Consider the following 18,220-nt stretch of genomic DNA (forward strand, 5'->3'; position numbering starts at 1 on the left):
CTCTCTCATATTTTCCCATATTAATGATAATAGCAATAATATTATTAATAACTATACTAAATGTTTTTCTCGCACCTTAGAATTAGGCTTTCAGTATGCTTTTTCATATTCTTTTATTTAATTCATACAGCAATCTGGTGTGATAAACGAGGCAGGTATTGTTCCATAGTATATAAGTAAAGAAAGCTTAGAGACAATAAGTTACTTATTCTAGTGTAATGCCCAAGTGTCATAAACCCCAAAGACTACCAGGGAGCCGAATCTGATGCAATTGCAGAAAGCCTGTATTTATTTCGGACTAGTCCGAGCCCAGTCTCACCTACACCAACAAGGGCATGGGCGAGAAAGAGGAAGAACTTAACATATCAATGGGTTTTATAGGGAGGGTGGTGCCACTACCTTGGCTGACCTGATTGGTTAGGTTCCAGGGGTCCTCAAACTTTTTAAAGTGGGGGCCAGATCACGGTCCCTCAGAGAGCTGGAGGGCCGGACTATATGAACTACTAATTCCTACTGTAACACCTCGGCTGCGCTCACTGCCCAAAAAACCTGGCGGGCAGGATCAGACTCCTCTGCAGGCCACATGTGGCCCGCGGGCCATAGTTCGAAGACCCCTGGAGGCCTAGGGTCCAGTTACCTGGAGCTGGACCCGCCCCACCCTGCCCTCTCGCCCCGCCTGCCCTCTCACCCCGCCCTGCCCTCTCATTCCCCCCTTGTCTTGAGACTTAACAGGCCCAATCATGGGACCGTTTGCACTTCTGAAGGGTGCATAAAGTTCCTCCTTCCCGGTGCCCTGATCTGACATTTTGGGGGAGTCCACGAGATGTGTCCAGTGGAGACATAAGACTACACAGCAGGGTCAGGAGTGTCCAGGGCAGAAGTGAGTCTCCCCCCCCCCCCCCCCCCCCCCCGAATATGTAATGCCCAAGTGTCATAAACCCCAAAGACTATCAGGGAGCCGAATCAGATGCAATTGCAGAAAGCCTGTATTTATTTCGGACTAGTCCGAGCCCAGTCTCACCTACACCAACAAGGGCATGGGCGAGAAAGAGGAAGAACTTAACATATCAATGGGTTTTATAGGGAGGGTGGTGCCGCTACCTTGGCTGACCTGATTGGTTGGGTTAGGCCTAGGGTCCAGTTACCTGGAGCTGGACCCGCCCCACCCTGCCCTCTCACCCCACCTGCCCTCTCGCCCCGCCTGCCCTCTTACCCCGCCCTGCCCCCTCACCCCGCCCTGCCCTCTCACTAGGCTACATGGCTACAAAGGAGTTATGAGACTACTCAAAATATATACATGGAGGGGAGACTAGTCATATGATTAATGAGAATGTTGGTAGGCATTTGTGTTTTCCATTGTCAGCTTAACTAATATAATTTTTGAATACTATATCATAAGCTTTATATTAGTTCTCTTTAAGGAAATTCTAAATTTTATTACACTCTCCATGAAGTATATATACTGAATTGATATAGGCTCCCCTCTTCCCACCCCTCCCCCCAACACACACATAACCTTTGTAAACATAAATCCTGCTAAATGAGCCCCTGGAAAGAGATCACATTTACTGTGGGTAATGCAGGCCTTTCTAGAGTTATTTTTCAGGTTTTAAGATTTAAATTTTGACCTCTATATTAATTTTTTAAATTATATCAGAGCATAAAAATAGCTATGGAATGTGCTCTTTAATGTCCATATAATTCCCAATTATTCATTAATAACAACATTTCACTGATCAATATAAAAATATAAGTAAATTAATATCAAATTTTAATTTCATTTAAATATTTAAAATAATTGGAAGACTTATCCAATTATAGTTTATTCTTAACTCTTTTAAAAATACTTGATATTTAATTTTTTGTTACATGATGATATTTTAATACTTATGCAAGGGTTAATTATCTACAGTAAATATCTCTGTTTTTGTAGGTTACTATTCGAGCTTCAGTTGGACCTCTTCAATCAGGATCTTCAACTGTACCTTCCATTAGTACAAATACTATCCTTCAGGCCTCACCTCCAAGAACGAAATGTGTAACTGCTAAAAATTCCACAAAATCTAACACAAGTAAACTTACTACAACTAAACCTAATGCAAGTAAACCTACTACAAGTAAGCCTAATGGAAGTAAATCTAAATTCAAATCAAAAGTCTCTACTATGCAAAAAAAACAAAGCACTTTGGCTAGTAGCAACAGAAAAAGTAAAGTCAATACAGCATTGAGGAACTTAAGGTAATCTTTTATTCCTAATATATAATACTAATTTAATCTTAAATAAAAGAATAAAACCTTTATTTAGTCTAAATGTACACAACTCTCAACTTTCATAAGCTATTACTTATGGCATAAAGATCAAGCAAATAATAAAAGTTTGTCTTTTTTAACAACTGTTGTTGAACAGTACTTTCCTATATTTTTCCTGTAATATTCAGGAAATATTGGTGGTATTATATGTTGTACTTCTATCTCAGCGTTTTTCAACCTCTGTTCCGCGGCACACTAGTGTGCCGCGAGATGTTGCCTGGTGTGCCGTAGGTGCAGACAAGACAAGAATTTTATAATTTTTCACTATTTTGTTTACTTAATATTTCATAATAAAGTAATTATAAAATACTTTCTTTGTGTTTATTTGATTCCTATTCAAGAGAATTACTTTATATATAGTCAATTTAGGCACAGAGTTAAATTTTTTAACATTTTCTAATGGTGGTGTGCCTCATGATTTTTTTCATGAAACAAGTGTGCCTTTCCCCAAAAAAGGTTGAAAAACACTGTTCTATCTTATGACATTTGAAGTGGTTAATTTCTTTTATTCCAGGGGTAAGCTTTAACTGATGTTACACCTATCCTAGCTGTTCCATAGAAAATGTTCAAGTTATGAGTCTGTGTTTAAATATCTTCATTTAAACAGCATGGTTTTAATTAACAGAACATTATTAAAGCTCTCCCTTATTATTTTTGTTTTAAAATATATTGTTACCATTTTCTTTATATCTCCATAAGGTATCGTCTAGGAATTCATCGGTGCATTGAGTGTTGTTCCGAAATAAAAGATTTTTCAAATCACTTTCCTACATATGTCCACTGTAGTTTTTGCAGATACAACACTAGCTGTAGCAAAGCCTATGTGAATCATATGATGAGGTAAGATGAGTTAAACATCTGTAATTATCAGTTGAATTATATTGTAATATAGCAGGTTTGGTTTTTGAAAACAGTTATTCTATTAGAAGCCAATTTTTCCCTTCAAGGAGTTAAAAACTTTTAGCAATAGAGAATTTCTAGGATAATGCTTTTTACTGTTTTCCAGCATAGTAACTCATAAAATTACTGTAACTAAAATTGTAAGAACATTTACACTAAAGAAATTATATAGGTCTATTAGAGAAATAGATTTCCTATGGGAATCTCTTTTTCCTATAGGACTTTCAAAATGGTTATTTTTAAAAATAAAAATGTAAATGTTTCAAATATATTTACCAAACAAATGCATGTAATCTCATGAGTGCTATTCTCTTCAGAGCAGTCACTTTGAGAGACTCCGGGATTTTCACTGGTGCTAAGAACTTGATTGAATCTGTTTCTCTCTCATCCCTCTGTCCACCTATCTGTCAAGCTATCTATCCTTGCATTCAGTCAGTAAAATGAGAGACTATTCCAGCATTTTTCAACCGCTGTTCCGCGGCACACTAGTGTGCCGCAAGATGTTGCCTGGTGTGCCGTAGGTGCAGACAAGACAAGAATTTTATAATTTTTCACTATTTTGTTTACTTAATATTTCATAATAAAGTAATTATAAAATACTTCCTTTGTGTTTATTTGATTCCTATTCAAGAGAATTACTTTATATATAGTCAATATAGGCACAGAGTTAAATTTTTTAACATTTTCTAATGGTGGTGTGCCTCGTGATTTTTTTCATGAAACAAGTGTGCCTTTGCCCAAAAAAGGTTGAAAAACACTGGACTATTCTAGTTATAATGCCATTGTTGGAATTTTTTCATTAATTCACTCAACTTACTAGATTATTTGAGTACCTAATACATATGTACACTAAACAGAGAAAGCCTCACAGATCATATTCATTTGTATTTTATTAGTAGAATCATCTTTTAGGATGGATTTTATTTGTTAAAAATAGTAAAAAATTGTTCAGATTTAAACTAGTTTGATTGTTTCTTTTTTTAAAAAGCCAGAATTAAAATATAATGAAAGTGATTTTCTCATAGATCATAACATGACTGTTATGTTACTTTCTGGTAATTATCAGCTGCTCCTCTAAATTCTCTCACCTTTCTTGATTGCTTCCACACCTTTCTCAAAGTCTCCTACCTCCCAACCCCCCTTGATTAGCCTAACCTTATGATGCCTTATTTTTTTGTGCCATCACTTTACATCAACTTTTAAGTTGTTATATATCCTTTTTACCTGTGTCATTATAATCTCATCATATATATGTTTATTTCTTTTTAATTCCTGTTTCCCTTTCACTCTCAGGGCTTTGACTCCTCTTTCCAAAGCCCAGCAGCATCCTCTTAACTTTGTAGTCAACCGCACCCTCAGGGTGATCTGTTTTGATTGTTGCTTTGTTTTTGTTCTAGAATTCTTTTTGGAAAATGTTTTTATTGATTTTAGAAAGAGACGAAGGGAGAGGGAGAGGAAAACATCAAATGCCTCCTGCATACCCTTTACTGGGAGTCGAGCCTGAAACCCAGGCATGTAACCTGACTGGGAATCCAGCCGGTGACCTCTTGGTCTACCAGCTGAGCCACTCCAGCTGAGCTGTTCTAGAATTCTTTACCTAACCTGTTTGGGACTACCAGCGGGGCTCTTGTACAATTCCTTACCTAACTCGTTTATATCTGAACAATTTTTTTCCGGTTATCTTCATCCAGACATTGATCTTAGAAATAGAGAGGTTCTACTTCTACAAAGATAACCCTGTCTCTTGTGGTTCTTCCACCACCTTATTCAGTTAACTTGCTACTTTATCTCTTCTTTTAACCAGGTTCCTTCTGTTTACACACATTTTTTTTTTTAATCTTCACTGGAGGATATTTTTCTTTTGATTTTCAGAAAGAGTGGAAGAGAGAGGAAAAGACAGAAATATTGAGTGAGAGAAACACATTGATTATTTGACTCATGCATGTGCCCTAAACAGGGGCGGGGAGTAGCTTGAAACCATGGTACATGCCCTTGACCAGAGTCGAACCCAGAACCAAGGACCCTTAGGTTTGCAGACTGACACTCTGTCCCTAAACCAAACTGGCTAGGGCTACACACATTTTGAGGTGTTTTTTTATTTTTTTGTTTTTTAAGATGAGGGAGATTAGTCTCTACTGCTTACTTTCCTTATTTCTTGTCCTTCTCTCACTGTTTCACATTTGTACAAAGTGTTTGCTATTAGCTTATTATTTCTTTACCCTTAAATTTGAGTGTCATCCCCTGCTAACTAACCATGCCCTTTAAAGATTATGTCATGTACTTATGCACCACATTTATTCACTTTTTAAAATTCTTACTCCATGACTTCAGAGTTTTTGCCATTGTTGTCATTCACTTTTGAAACTATCCTCCTCAGCTTCTGTTAAACTGTTACCACTCTTTTTCTTCTTCCTTTTTGGCTGTTCCTCTATTTCATTGCCTTTTCTTCCTTCAACATTTCTTGCCTCTTTACATTTCCTTTGTTGATAACCACTGTTGCTTTTACCTTTCGACTTTAAATTTTTCCCCCTTTAATGCTTAATTTTCCAGAGATCAACTGTATATTTTAAATTATTTTTATAGATATTTTTCCTTTGAAAATATCACTGGCATCTAAAAAGAACAAAATTAAGCCAAACATTATATAATCTGCAGAAATCATACATCTACCATCCAGATCACTCTTTCAGGGCATCATCTGTATGACTGGAAGACCAGCTGGAAATAATTCACTGTCCCAAGTTTCTTAAGCTCATGAATTCTCTTGATTTACCACTTTGCATGGCTTTCTGAACACCCACCTCCTGCATTTTGCCACTCTGCCTCCCAACTATTGCAGTGGTCTGCACCTATATTACATTTCCTCTAAACCAGGCCCCAGGCATTCTTTCTCTCAGTATACTTCTGAGTGAAGCCTCTTATTCTGTGACAAATATGCTGCTGCCCAAAATGGGGCTTTAAATCTGCCCTTAATTTACAGGGGGTCAAATTGGGAAATCTTGTGTAATTCACCCTTCCAACTCTCACTTATAGCTTCCCACTTGTCCTGTACAACCTCCAAATCCATTCTGTTCCAAAACATTTTTAATGAGCCCAACTCCCATACCCTTTTCCCAATTCCTCAGTGAACCCCAACCCTGCATTTCATTGTCATCACACATGCTAAGCCCTTATTCATTGTTAGCTTCATATGAACTGAAAGCTTCCATTGCCACTCTTAGGGTATGGCAGATCCCTTTTCCTTTTTCTTTACTTCACTAGTGCTCTTGCCTCAATGCCTTGAGTATTTCCCATTGAATGGCCCATCGGTACCATTGCAAATTTTGGATTATTGTTATAACCTTGAGTTCTGTAGGTACAGAGTTACATTTTCTCCAGAGGATGAGTACATTTAATTCATATTCATACCACCTCTGTACTCTCAATTGGTCTTTTTCCCACTAGTCTTAAATCTGTCCCAGTCATTCTTTCTGTATAGACTCCCATCCCCCTAAGTTGACTACTCGTTTCCATAGTAAAGTTTCTTTACTCATTTTTGATAGTGGCTTTTCCTTTTTTTGTTAGTTTCTGGAATGTCTCTGTCCTTCTTTTCAGTTAACCTTTGAGGTATTTGGTCACCATAACCACTCACAGGGATCATTCCTACCTTTGAATTGTGGACCATTCATTGATTCTGCCTTTTATTACATTTGTTGGTCTCTATATTAATCTCCTTGAAAGACAGGGCTGTTTGTGTTTACCATGTCATCTCCAACATTACAAATAGCAATTGATAGTTATTATTTGTTATAATTATAAAAGGCTCTAAAGAGGATATTCAAAAATAGTGATGCAATTGGAGCATTTTTGGAATAAGACTCTTTCAATGTAGATCATCATTAAACATGTAATTTTTAAGTAACTTTTTTTAAGTGGGTCATTGAGTGTGGTGGTTTTATTGCACCTTACTTACTTATAGCTTTTAGATAGCAATGGGAGTTTCCTAGAATAATCCAAACAAATTGCTGTATGTTGGAATTTCCGTCAACGTGATGCATAAGAAGGCTTTTTCTCTACATATAATAAAGTTAACAGACATAAGTACTGTATTTTAATATCTCTTTTTCTAGTAGAGTTTACTGTTTGCTAAGAGGTATGACAGACTTGTGGAGAAGAATCAGACAAATCTGTATTTTAATCTAAGCTTCACAATTTATTAATTTTTGTTGTGACTTTGGGCAAGTTAATTAACCTGACTCCCAGTTTTATTTTCTTCAAATGAAAGTTACTTTGATTATTTAAGGATATGTAAAATTAAAGTGCTTAATGATGATATGATTTGCTCTTACGCAGCTTTCAAGTAATTATAGCTATTGTTCTTTTCTAAGTTGTCAATATTAAGCTGTTGTGGATAAAGTCCTTGCCATTGATTTTCATAATTTATTAGGAGAGATACACTATTTACCTAGCTTAATATGATAAACAGATTACCATGAGAACACAGAGGAGGTAAGAACAAATTCTTTATAGAAGAAATAAGGGAAGGTGTCCTATAGTTGATATTTCACTTAGGCTTTGACGAGTGATTTAAAAAATTACCAAAGAAAAGGGATGTTGGTAAAATCATATTATTCCTGCCGAAACCGGTTTGGCTCAGTGGTAGAGCATCGGTCTGCGGACTGAAAGGTCCCAGGTTCGATTCTGGTCAAGGGCATGTACCTTGGTTGCGGGTACATCCCCAGTAGGGGGTGTGCAAGAGGCAGCTGATCAATGATTCTCTCTCATCGATGTTTCTAACTCTCTATTCCTCTCTCTTCCACTCTGTAAAAAATCAATAAAATATATTTTTTAAAAAGTCATATTATTCCTATACAATAAACAAGACAGAATACTGAAATTTTATAAGATATGCTTGAGTTTAATGTATATTTTGTATAGATTTATTGGTTCTAAATAATTATCATTAGAAGGACAGTTAAGTAATTGTTATAGCTGGTTGCCTATGTACAATTCCCAGGTAATGCTGATTTAAATCCACTTTTAGTTATATTATGTTAAACGAATCCTGTCTTTTCTAGTACAGGGAAGCTTTCCTTACCATCTTGAAAAGGGTATATAGTGTGGCTCAGTGGTCGTGTGTCAACCTATGAGCCAGGAGGTCACAGTTGGATTCCCGGTCAGGGCACATGCCTAGGTTTTGGCTGAAGCCCCAAAAGTGGGCATGCAAGTGGCAGCTGTTCAGTGATTCTTCCTACCTCACTCTGAAATGAATAAAAACATATAAAAGGGTAGATGAAAGCAATATTTGGTTACAAAGGTTGTTTAGTGGTTTTCTTTTCTATGCTTAGTGAAAGCATTATTTTAATAGTTTTGCTTAAAATTTTTTTTTAAACCCCTGCTTGTAACTGCAAAGAACTCTATAAATGTTTGATTTTATAAATGGTAAACAGTGGCATTTAGCTTGAGTATTGTTTACTTGCAAGAAGATCATTTAGAGTCTACCCCCTTTCCCAACATAAGTATGTTAAGATTGGAAAACAATTTTAAAAATAATGATTATTCTTGAGAACTGTTCACATTAGAGTAAAAACATTAGCAAAAAATTAAAATTGCTTTCAACTCTTTAACAGATAAAAAATTAATTTGTGCTTTACTTTTTTAAAAACTTGAATATTTACTTTTGTGTATGATGAGGGGTACTGATCATATGAGCAAATACATAGAGAAATTTGTGTCATTAGAAAATAAGTAGGTAAAATGGAATGTAAGATAAAATGTGGAATTACACAGGGATGACAAACATTATTTTATTTATACCATGATCTTTTACTCAAAACTAGGAATTTAAATATAGACTTGAAATACAGATATAAATTAATGTGACTATTATAGAATAAAATAAATAAAATCTTTTTGTCTTTCCAGCTTTCACAGTAACCGCCCAAGTAAAAGATTTTGTATTTTTAAGAAGCTTTCAGGAAATCTCAGGTAACTAGTTGATTTTTAAAAATTCTTTCTATTGAAAAATTTTATGACTTAAATTTTTAATATAATATCTTCAGTGAGATATAATCCACATATCACGCAATTCACACACTTAAATTGTACAATTAATAGTTTTTTAATATATTCACTGAGTTGTGCAGCCATTGCCACAGTTAATATTAATACATTTTTATCACTCCAAACAACAACTCTGTACTCATTAAGGTTATCCCCATTTCCTTCCAATTCCACCAATCCCTAAGTAACCTCTAATCTTCTGTCTATTTGTATAGATTTGCCTCTTCTGGACTTCAGATAAATGGAATGGTACATTATGTGATATTTTGTGATTGGCTTCCATTTAGTGTATTTTACATGTTCATCTGTATATATCAGTACTTCATTTTTTATTGGTCAGTAGTATTCTATTGTATGATATACCATAGTTTGTTTATTCATTTAGGTTGTTTTAACTTTGAACTCATTATAAATAACTAGAGGCCCGATGCACGAAATTCGTGCAAGGGGCTGGGTCCCTACCTTGCCCTGGCCCCTGCCCGCCATCATGGCTTCGTCCAGAAGGACGTCCGGTCTAATTAGCATATTATGCTTTTATTATTATAGATGCTGCTATGAACATTTGTGAAAAAGTTTTTGTTTGGGCATGGTTTTTTTCATTTCTCTTTAGTATATATCGGGGATTGGAATTGCTGGGTTATATGGTAACTGTTGAGTCTTTGAGGATCTGCCAGATTGTTTTACAAAGTACCTCAACTATTTTATATTCCCACTAGCAGCATATGAAGGTTCCAGTTTATCCACATCTTTGCCTACATTTGTTATTATCTCTTTTTTACTATAGCTATCTAGTGGGTGTAAGGTGGTAACTTGTTCTGGTTAATTATCTTTTTTTTTTTTTAACCTGATGTTGGGATGTCCAATTTGGAAATCTAAATGACTTTTACTGTCCTTAGACTAGAGGTATGAATAGCCTATATTCTTTTGCTAAATTTGTTTCAGTGATAACAAATGGTGCAAAGATGAAGTTAAATAGAGAACAAAAATTTAAAATTGAATTATTTTCTCTGTGCTTCACTCCATCTCTCCCTACCTCCCTTTTTGCTTAATTTTTCTTTAAATCATCTTTCATCATCTGATATACTTTGTGCTTTACCTTTTTAATTTTCTGTGTCTTATTACTCAAATCCTGTGGTTTAGATTTTTAAATTAGTATACTAATTTAAACCATATGTTGATTAGTGTACTCAGCACATATTTGTTGAATAAATTAAAGTATAGGTTGAAAATGATTTATATGTATAATAGCTCCCATCTACGATGTTGGACCAGTAGTTTACAGGGAAATGAAATTTGATTCAGTTTAAAAGTATTTTAGTGCTAATTTTAAAACATTAATTGAGTTCAATGAAATAGATTAAGCTATATTAGATGTTGCCTTTACTAAAAATTTTTATAAGAATTAAAAGAGTTTTGCATTCAAAAGATGAGATTTTAGTTTTATTCTTTTCTCACTATTGTCAAGCTTAATTGTGTGTTCTGTTTTTAAGTGAACTATATTATTTTAAAAATCTGAATTTTTTCCCCGTCTACTTAAATAGGAATCAAATTGAAAATAAATCAATTCCTATAAATAGAATATAGCATACTTACAGTTACATAGAACAATGTTTTTTATAATTATTCCTTTATTAGAGTGTAATATTTGTTCTTTATCTCTATGTATTTATCATGTACATAATATACAGTTCCTGTAAAGATGAAAGTAATGAAGTCTTAGAACTAGTCTGCAGGGGATATACAGTTTATCAGATAGGAGATATAGGTGAATATAAATAACTAATAATGCAAGGAAGATTTTAATAAGTGCAATAAAGGCTATGTTTTTCGAAGGGGGGAGAGATTATATGAAATTATCTGGATAGGTGTTAATTATACTTTGCTTTAAAAGATGAATATTATTTATACTGGTAGAAGAGATACAGTGGCATTGAAATTGGAAGGAATAGCATGAATAAAAGTGCAAAAATGAAAAAGTAGAAGACTTGTAGATGCAATACCTAGTAGCAAATGAATGGTTCTAGTAGCAAATTGTGTGTTCTGTTTTTAAGTGAACTATATTATTTAAAAATCTGAATTTCCCCCCCCCCCTACTTAAATAGGAATCAAATTGAAAATAAGTCAATTCCTATGAATGGGGAATATAGCATACTTATAAATCTTAACTTCCCTTAAGCTTTTAAGTTTAGCTTAAAAACATTGCATTTAGAAGTCAAGTACATTTTAATAATAACTTTTTAGAGGGCCTTTAATGTTTGGTAAGATTCATTTAAGTAGAACAGACTAAGATTTTTATTTTATATATATAATATATATATATATATATATATATATATATATATATATATATATATATATTATTGATTTTTTTACAGAGAGGAAGGGAAAGGGATAGAGAGCTAGAAACATCGATGAGAGAGAAACATCAATCAGCTGCCTCCTGCACATGTCCCACTGGGGATGTGCTCGCAACCAATGTATGTGCCCGCAACCAGCGTACATGCCCTTGACTGGAATCGAACCTGGGACCCTTAAGTCTTACAGGCCTACGCTCTATCCACGAGCTAAACTGGTTAGGGCCAAACTAAGTTTTTTAAACAGTCCCATTTGCAACTCCAGTTCCTTTAAACAATTTAACATCATTTATACATTTAATATATTTTCTTTTCTTTTAAACAGCACTTCACATGCTTGACTCACAAGCTCCCCAGTTCTTAACTCTTAAAATATAATAAATTAAACATATTGTGAATTTTTAAGTTTTTGGAAACATTTACATACTTTTGCAGGCTTAATAATATTTAAAAATACCTTTCAACTAAAAATCAAAAGTTTAAACATATTTTTAGTGAGAATCTTAAGGGCACTGTCACATACTGAAATATACCAATTATGTTTAAATATTTCAAATAGCAAATGCTACATAGTTTATTCTAATGAGTCTAAAAACTGTTCCTGAATACAACAGAAAGTATTGAAGATTGTGGAAATTGTTTCTTAGGCTTTTTGAAAATTCATAATCATTACATATTTCATTTAAGAACTAGGGCATTCGGTGTTTGGTAAGGAAACGAGTAGTTCAGGCCCCAGCAAGTGGTCCAGTTCACAGTGCAAGGATCATTGGGAACTCAAGCTTTGGACTTCAGTAGTGAAATAACTAATTCACTTTAATTAATTAATTGAGTGTTAAGTGAGAATAATATAATATGTATTGTGATAAGAATAAAAATAATACATGGAAAAACCTTTATCACATAGTATGCAATCGATACAGCTACAACATGATGTATATGTTTAAAACCTTAAATCTCTCTTCTAATTTTTTTCTCACCTAAATAAAACACTAGATTATAGCTTTGTTAGGGCACAGACTGTATTTTTTTCACTTATATTCACAATACAGTACATTATGTGTACAGACAGCCTTAATAAATATACTGTATTGAATGAACGATTACTATACCCTTGCATTGCAGATGGTGGAGGTACAGGTGGATTGTGACTTGTTGCAGTGACACAAGTTGTTAGTGGAACCAACACTGGGTTTTAGATTTCTTAACTTCTAGCTTTTTTTTTTTTTTTAGCTTCTAGCTTTTAGCAACTGGTCTGTAAATAAATAATAGCATAATTTGGATATGGCTAAGCCATTTTCTAGAGAATTATTTTTGTTATACCAAGTTTATATAACATAAAACCAACAGTTTGACACAAAAAGCCAATTATGAAAAATAATCATTGAACTTATTTATGGATTTTCATAAAATATTTTTTTAAAAAAACTTTTTCTTTTATATTATTTGCTTTTTTTTTATTTTAGGAACATTACTGTGGTGTGCCTTGATTGTGATTTCCTAGCTGATTTTTCTGGATTAGATAATATGGCTGTACACTTGAGTAAGCAGGAAACTCATACTTGCCAAGTTGTAGGGAAAGGTATGTATATAGACAATTGTGTTACTTTGGATTTTCGATATTTTTTTCACTATTTTTGGTCAGCCACAATATAGTAGGTTCTTTCTCATCATATTTCATCAGTATTAAATAGAAAACTTTTTTTTCTAATTTCAGTTCCTGCTTGTATCCCAACTTCTGAACATATTTCTAAGTAAGTTTAATTTTTATTTAGTTCCTTTTACTTTGATAGATTTTAGCATTATTGCATTTTTAAATGTATAATTAATAGAAATGAAAAATATTAAAGTATTTTGTGTTTTTTTTTGTTCTTTTTAAAGCTGCTTGTTGAAATAGGTTCCTGCTCTATGGAGCTCGTGACCTGGTGCGAGACAAGTTGGAATTTCCTAAGTTCAAAGTTCTGAGATGTTTTCTTACACAAAGGCAGTTAAGCAGCCAAGTTCATGACACTAGTTCTCATTATTCAGCTTTTTTCAGCTTCAAATGAGACTAGGTTCTTTATTCCACCTTATCTTTGTGTCAGGTTGACATATCTTAACATATGTTGTTTTCTCCAGTTGGCTCTTTCCAAAATAACTTTTGTTGCTACAGTCATTTCTTACTTTGCTTAAAATAATTTATGTTTTTCTCTGTTGTACTTGCCTTCAGAATAATACATTTCAAATGATATGGCTGTTTGTCTTTTTGTCTATTTTGTCTGCTTTCTTAATTTCTTATAGGCCTTAAGTGTTTAGGCCCGATGATTGTCTTTTTCCTCTTTCGTTGTCTGTCATTGTGCTATTTTTCTTATTTTTCAGATGCAGAAGCAGCCCAGAGATTTCAAAAAATGTCCAGGGTACACCTGGACAGTGTCCCCCTTCGATGGACACAACTGGTGCCTATTCTCTCTTTCCAAGGAATGGGAATAATTTTACAGTGGGACCTGCTCTAGGTTGTGGTCTCAAGAAATCAGGTCTTGAGGAGACTTCCTTACTTCAAGACTGGCCTCCCTTAAGGTTGATGCTAATTTACCCAGAAATGGCCTCAAAGCCCACCAAATTGAGCACAAATTTCCTCTGGGTTCTTTGGCTCTTGATGTTAAGCTGGTGGGTTACTTCTGGCCAAGAATAGCCCATCAAATCAATGCTTAAGTCCAAGTTGAAGCTTAGTCATTTTGGCTACTGCCCTTTAATCTTCCTCTTGCATGAATGCAGTCCAAGGAGTATAAAAGCTTTGGTTGTTAGGAATCCATAGTTATTTTCATGTCCTTGGAGCAACAGGTTCTACAGTTATGTTTCAGAATTGCAGTTACATTTATTGTTATTTAAAATATATTACCCAGTTCAAGCTCTATAGTTTTCAACAATACTCAGATTTTTTATTTTGAATAAGTTAATTTAATTTTAATTGTTTGTTTTTTCTCCAAATTTACTGATATTACGATGTTTATTTTTATACTTTTTACTATTCTTTAAATCTGTTTAGTGTTTGCTCTGTTTTTTCAAGACTTGCAAGAGATTCCCTATAATTCTCTACAGATTCTTTATGGCTGTCTTACTTAGAGCTTTTTAATTTGGATGTTATTTATACTATTAGATATTACTATATTTTCTCTTATTTTGGGATTATTATTAATATTAATGATTATGGGTTCTCAGCTGTAAAGAATTGCCAAAACCTCTTATAGATATTAAAACAAGTTTTAAAGTTACATATTTGTCTAGCTTGTACAATACATAGTATCTAATTTATCATTAAGGAACTTTTTTTGGGGGGTAAAAGGTATCATTAAAAAATATGGGGGTGCCCCAGCCGGTTAGCTAAGTTAGTTGGAGTGTCTTCCTCGCCAAAACCAGTTTGACTCAGTGGATTCGGCCTGCGGACTTAAAGGTCCCAGGTTCGATTCCAGTCAGGGGCATGTACCTTGGTTGTGGGCATATTCCCAGTAGGGGGTGTGCAGGAGGCAGCTAATCTATGTTTCTCTCTCATCGATGTTTCTAACTATCTCTCTCCCTCTCTGTAAAAAATCAATAAAATATATGTATGTGCAGCCCAGTAAATGTTTAACTCAGTTACACTTTCCACATATCTATTAACACCTCTCAGAACAAATTATTAGAAATGGTGCACTAGATTTTTACTATTGATATTATTTATTAGTATGTTGATTAGTATCTTAAATTTAATCCTGAATGTTACTAGTAAGTGTAGGGTATTAAGAATTGGTTGTCTTTACTACTGGCTAGTTGTACAACCTCTTTCCAGCTTTTTTTATAGTATGCTTACAAATATTCTTAAATTGAAGATTAAATTTTGAAAATCAGCATTGAAATTTTTGGCTTTTAAATATTATTGGAAAGAAAGAGTGTGGCCTGGCTGAAATGAATCAACATTTTCTCCCTTTTAGCTCCTTTCCTCATCCAATGGTATGTTTATGGTGTGAATGAAATTACAAAAGAACATACTAATGTAACTGACCAAAAATATTCATTTTACATCTAACTTTGGGTCATCTGACCTTCAGAATAATGCAAATAGGGACATTTATTTCATTTTCAACTTCAGAGGGAAGAGATTGTTCTTGAGAAATAAATCAGATTTATTTCAGCAGGTTTATATACAGAAGAAAAATCAAGTATTTGCAATCATGTTCTTTAATTATTTGTTGTTGAAATTGATCACCAGTCAGTCCTGTTTTCTTTACATTGAAGTCTTAAATAGTGTTTGTTGAAATGCTACCCAACACTTTTCTATAAAAAATTATGACAACATTCACAGGTAAAAAGTGTAATTATGTAATGGCAGATTCTTAGCTCAGAACTTTGAGCTTAGCAAATTTCACTGTCTTCTACCAAGCAATTGAATATCTCAAATGATGACTATTTCAGCAGGTATCTTTAATGAATAAAAATTATAGGTAAAAACTTTTTTTCTTTTAAAAATATGTTAATAATGTATTCATAGTACATTATAATTTGTTAAGTATGCTTTCATATTACAATAATGTATACATTTTAGTGATGAAGGTGATAATTCAATGAAATTTTAGATAGTGTACATTTAAATATTTTTAGATCTTTTTTTTTTTAATGTTTTTACTGGTTATTATAATTCTATTCATTAAACAGAATACTAACATGGTTAAAACCCAAACAGAATTGACATCCCAATTTTGATAAACGTCTTAAGTCTAGTTATTTTAATAATTTATTTTGTTCTCATTTATCAGTTTCTTAGCCAGTAAAATGGAGAGTAACAAAAAAACTGTTACCAACCTCCATTGCAGAGATGATAAGTACTCAATATCACCAGTTGAAATGCAGTAATATTAACACATGCTTAATAAGTAGCTTTCATTTTAATTGCTGTATAACATCAATTTATTAGGATTGCCATATGTGTAAATGGTTATCATGATAATGTTTAAGAATGTAAGTTCTTTGATAATATTTTCAATAGGCTGAAAAGAAAAAGGCTTTTATAAAATACTCTTAAATTGCTTTGTGACCAATTTGTTTCAGTTTTTCAAACTAAGTTTAAGATTATTAAATGCTTAGAAACAAAAAATCAATTGTAATTTACAAGTTTATTTCAAAACTTCATTAACCCAATACCTACTTGTTTCATCAGACTAATTTTTATGTTTTCTTACTGTTTTATACATGTTAATCTTAAAACTTATTTGTCCATATATAAAATCATTAAAGCAGTGAAATTTTACTGTATATTTGATGTTATTTTTTAATAAATATTATATTGTTCACAATTAAATACTTGAGAGAATTACAAATCTTTAACCCGAAAATGATTGACATTTGTGCATTTTTCTCACTTTTTGTGCAAATTTTATTTATTTACATTTGTTTAATAACTTAGTTCTAGTTATTTTAATACACTACCAATATAGTTCTCATTCACAAAAGGACTTGCTCTATTTTAAATTATTTGCAATTTTATGTAATAACTAAAACATAGGTAAGTAATTGTGCACAGTTAAATTATCAAAATATAGCATTGTATAGACCTAATTTTTAAAATTTGCCCTAAGAGAATGGATAAAGAAAAAGGGTTTTTACCAATTCTATATTTTAATTACTAATTATGAGAGTAGCTTTTAGCATGGTTGATACAGATGTCTTCATTTGTGTTCATAAAATTTAGGTTAGTATAGCTATTGCTAATGTAATAAGTGTAACTATTAAACCTTCATAAAGTTATAAAATACCCTGTTAATGGCATTTCAGATCAGGTAGGTCTCCTAATTATGCAGATTTTATTATATATAATATCAGCAAGTGATAGTCATCAACAGTTTCTGAAATAAAAATATTTTGGAAAAGTTAGTTTTTATATTGAATTGATTATTTTAAAAGTTTCATAGGTGGCATATGCCTTTGTTAACATAAGAAGTTACAATTACTATAGTTTTAGAAATCAAGAAGTTTAAAAAAAAGTTACAGTTAATATTTGGACTATGCTTATAAAGGTTTTTAAGAGAATATATCCTCCAAAATTCTAATTTTCTGTGATTTTTATCACCTCTAGGTAAGTTAATTGTTACAGATACTGAAATTGCATTATTATTGAATTTCACCATAGATAATATATATTTTCTCACATTTTAAGTCTTATAATAATAGTCAATATTAATGCATATCACATAACCATATAGCCTACTTTTAGTTTTTAAAGAATAAATCTTTTTTGAAACTGTTTTACTAATGTATTATGCCATTTATTTTAAATTGTACTGTTTTATCGGTTTCCATTGTAATTATAAAAAAATCAATACTTATTTTGTTTTCAAGATTAAAAAATGAAGCTCCCATTAAGGAACAAAAACCTGTGTCTGAGGTAAATTTTGTCTTATTTTATACTTTAAAGATTTATACATTAGAAAGCATTATTGGTGTGGTTTTTCAGAAAAAGGTTTAATTCAACAGGCTTACATTGATAACAATTGTTGGCATGTTATCAGGAAAAAATTGAGATTTAAAAGAAATTTTCATTAGATATAAAAATATCTCATCTTAAGTAAAATTGTAAGATGGTTTTGTTTTGACAAAGACATATATTT

The 18,220-nt window shown here is 32.8% G+C and overlaps 1 protein-coding gene across 3 annotated transcripts in view; it reads left to right on the forward strand.

The window, feature by feature from the left end:
• Window positions 1-18,220, forward strand: part of ZNF280D (zinc finger protein 280D) — a 91,950-nt gene that overhangs the window by 61,995 nt on the left and 11,735 nt on the right. For 2 of the 3 annotated variants that reach the window (XM_084876065.1, XM_084876067.1), the window contains 6 exons: window positions 1,934-2,238; window positions 3,010-3,150; window positions 9,115-9,177; window positions 13,070-13,185; window positions 13,321-13,357; window positions 17,952-17,997. In XM_084876065.1, coding sequence (XP_084732191.1) covers window positions 1,934-2,238; window positions 3,010-3,150; window positions 9,115-9,177; window positions 13,070-13,185; window positions 13,321-13,357; window positions 17,952-17,997 — 708 coding nt within the window. Of the gene's footprint in view, window positions 1-1,933; window positions 2,239-3,009; window positions 3,151-9,114; window positions 9,178-13,069; window positions 13,186-13,320; window positions 13,358-13,961; window positions 16,867-17,951; window positions 17,998-18,220 lie in introns of those variants that run through there. The other variant, XM_084876066.1, reaches the window with a different exon arrangement.

The sequence above is a fragment of the Pipistrellus hanaki genome (genome assembly GCF_964339955.1).
Source record: "Pipistrellus hanaki genome assembly, chromosome: 1".
Taxonomy (NCBI): domain Eukaryota; kingdom Metazoa; phylum Chordata; class Mammalia; order Chiroptera; family Vespertilionidae; genus Pipistrellus; species Pipistrellus hanaki.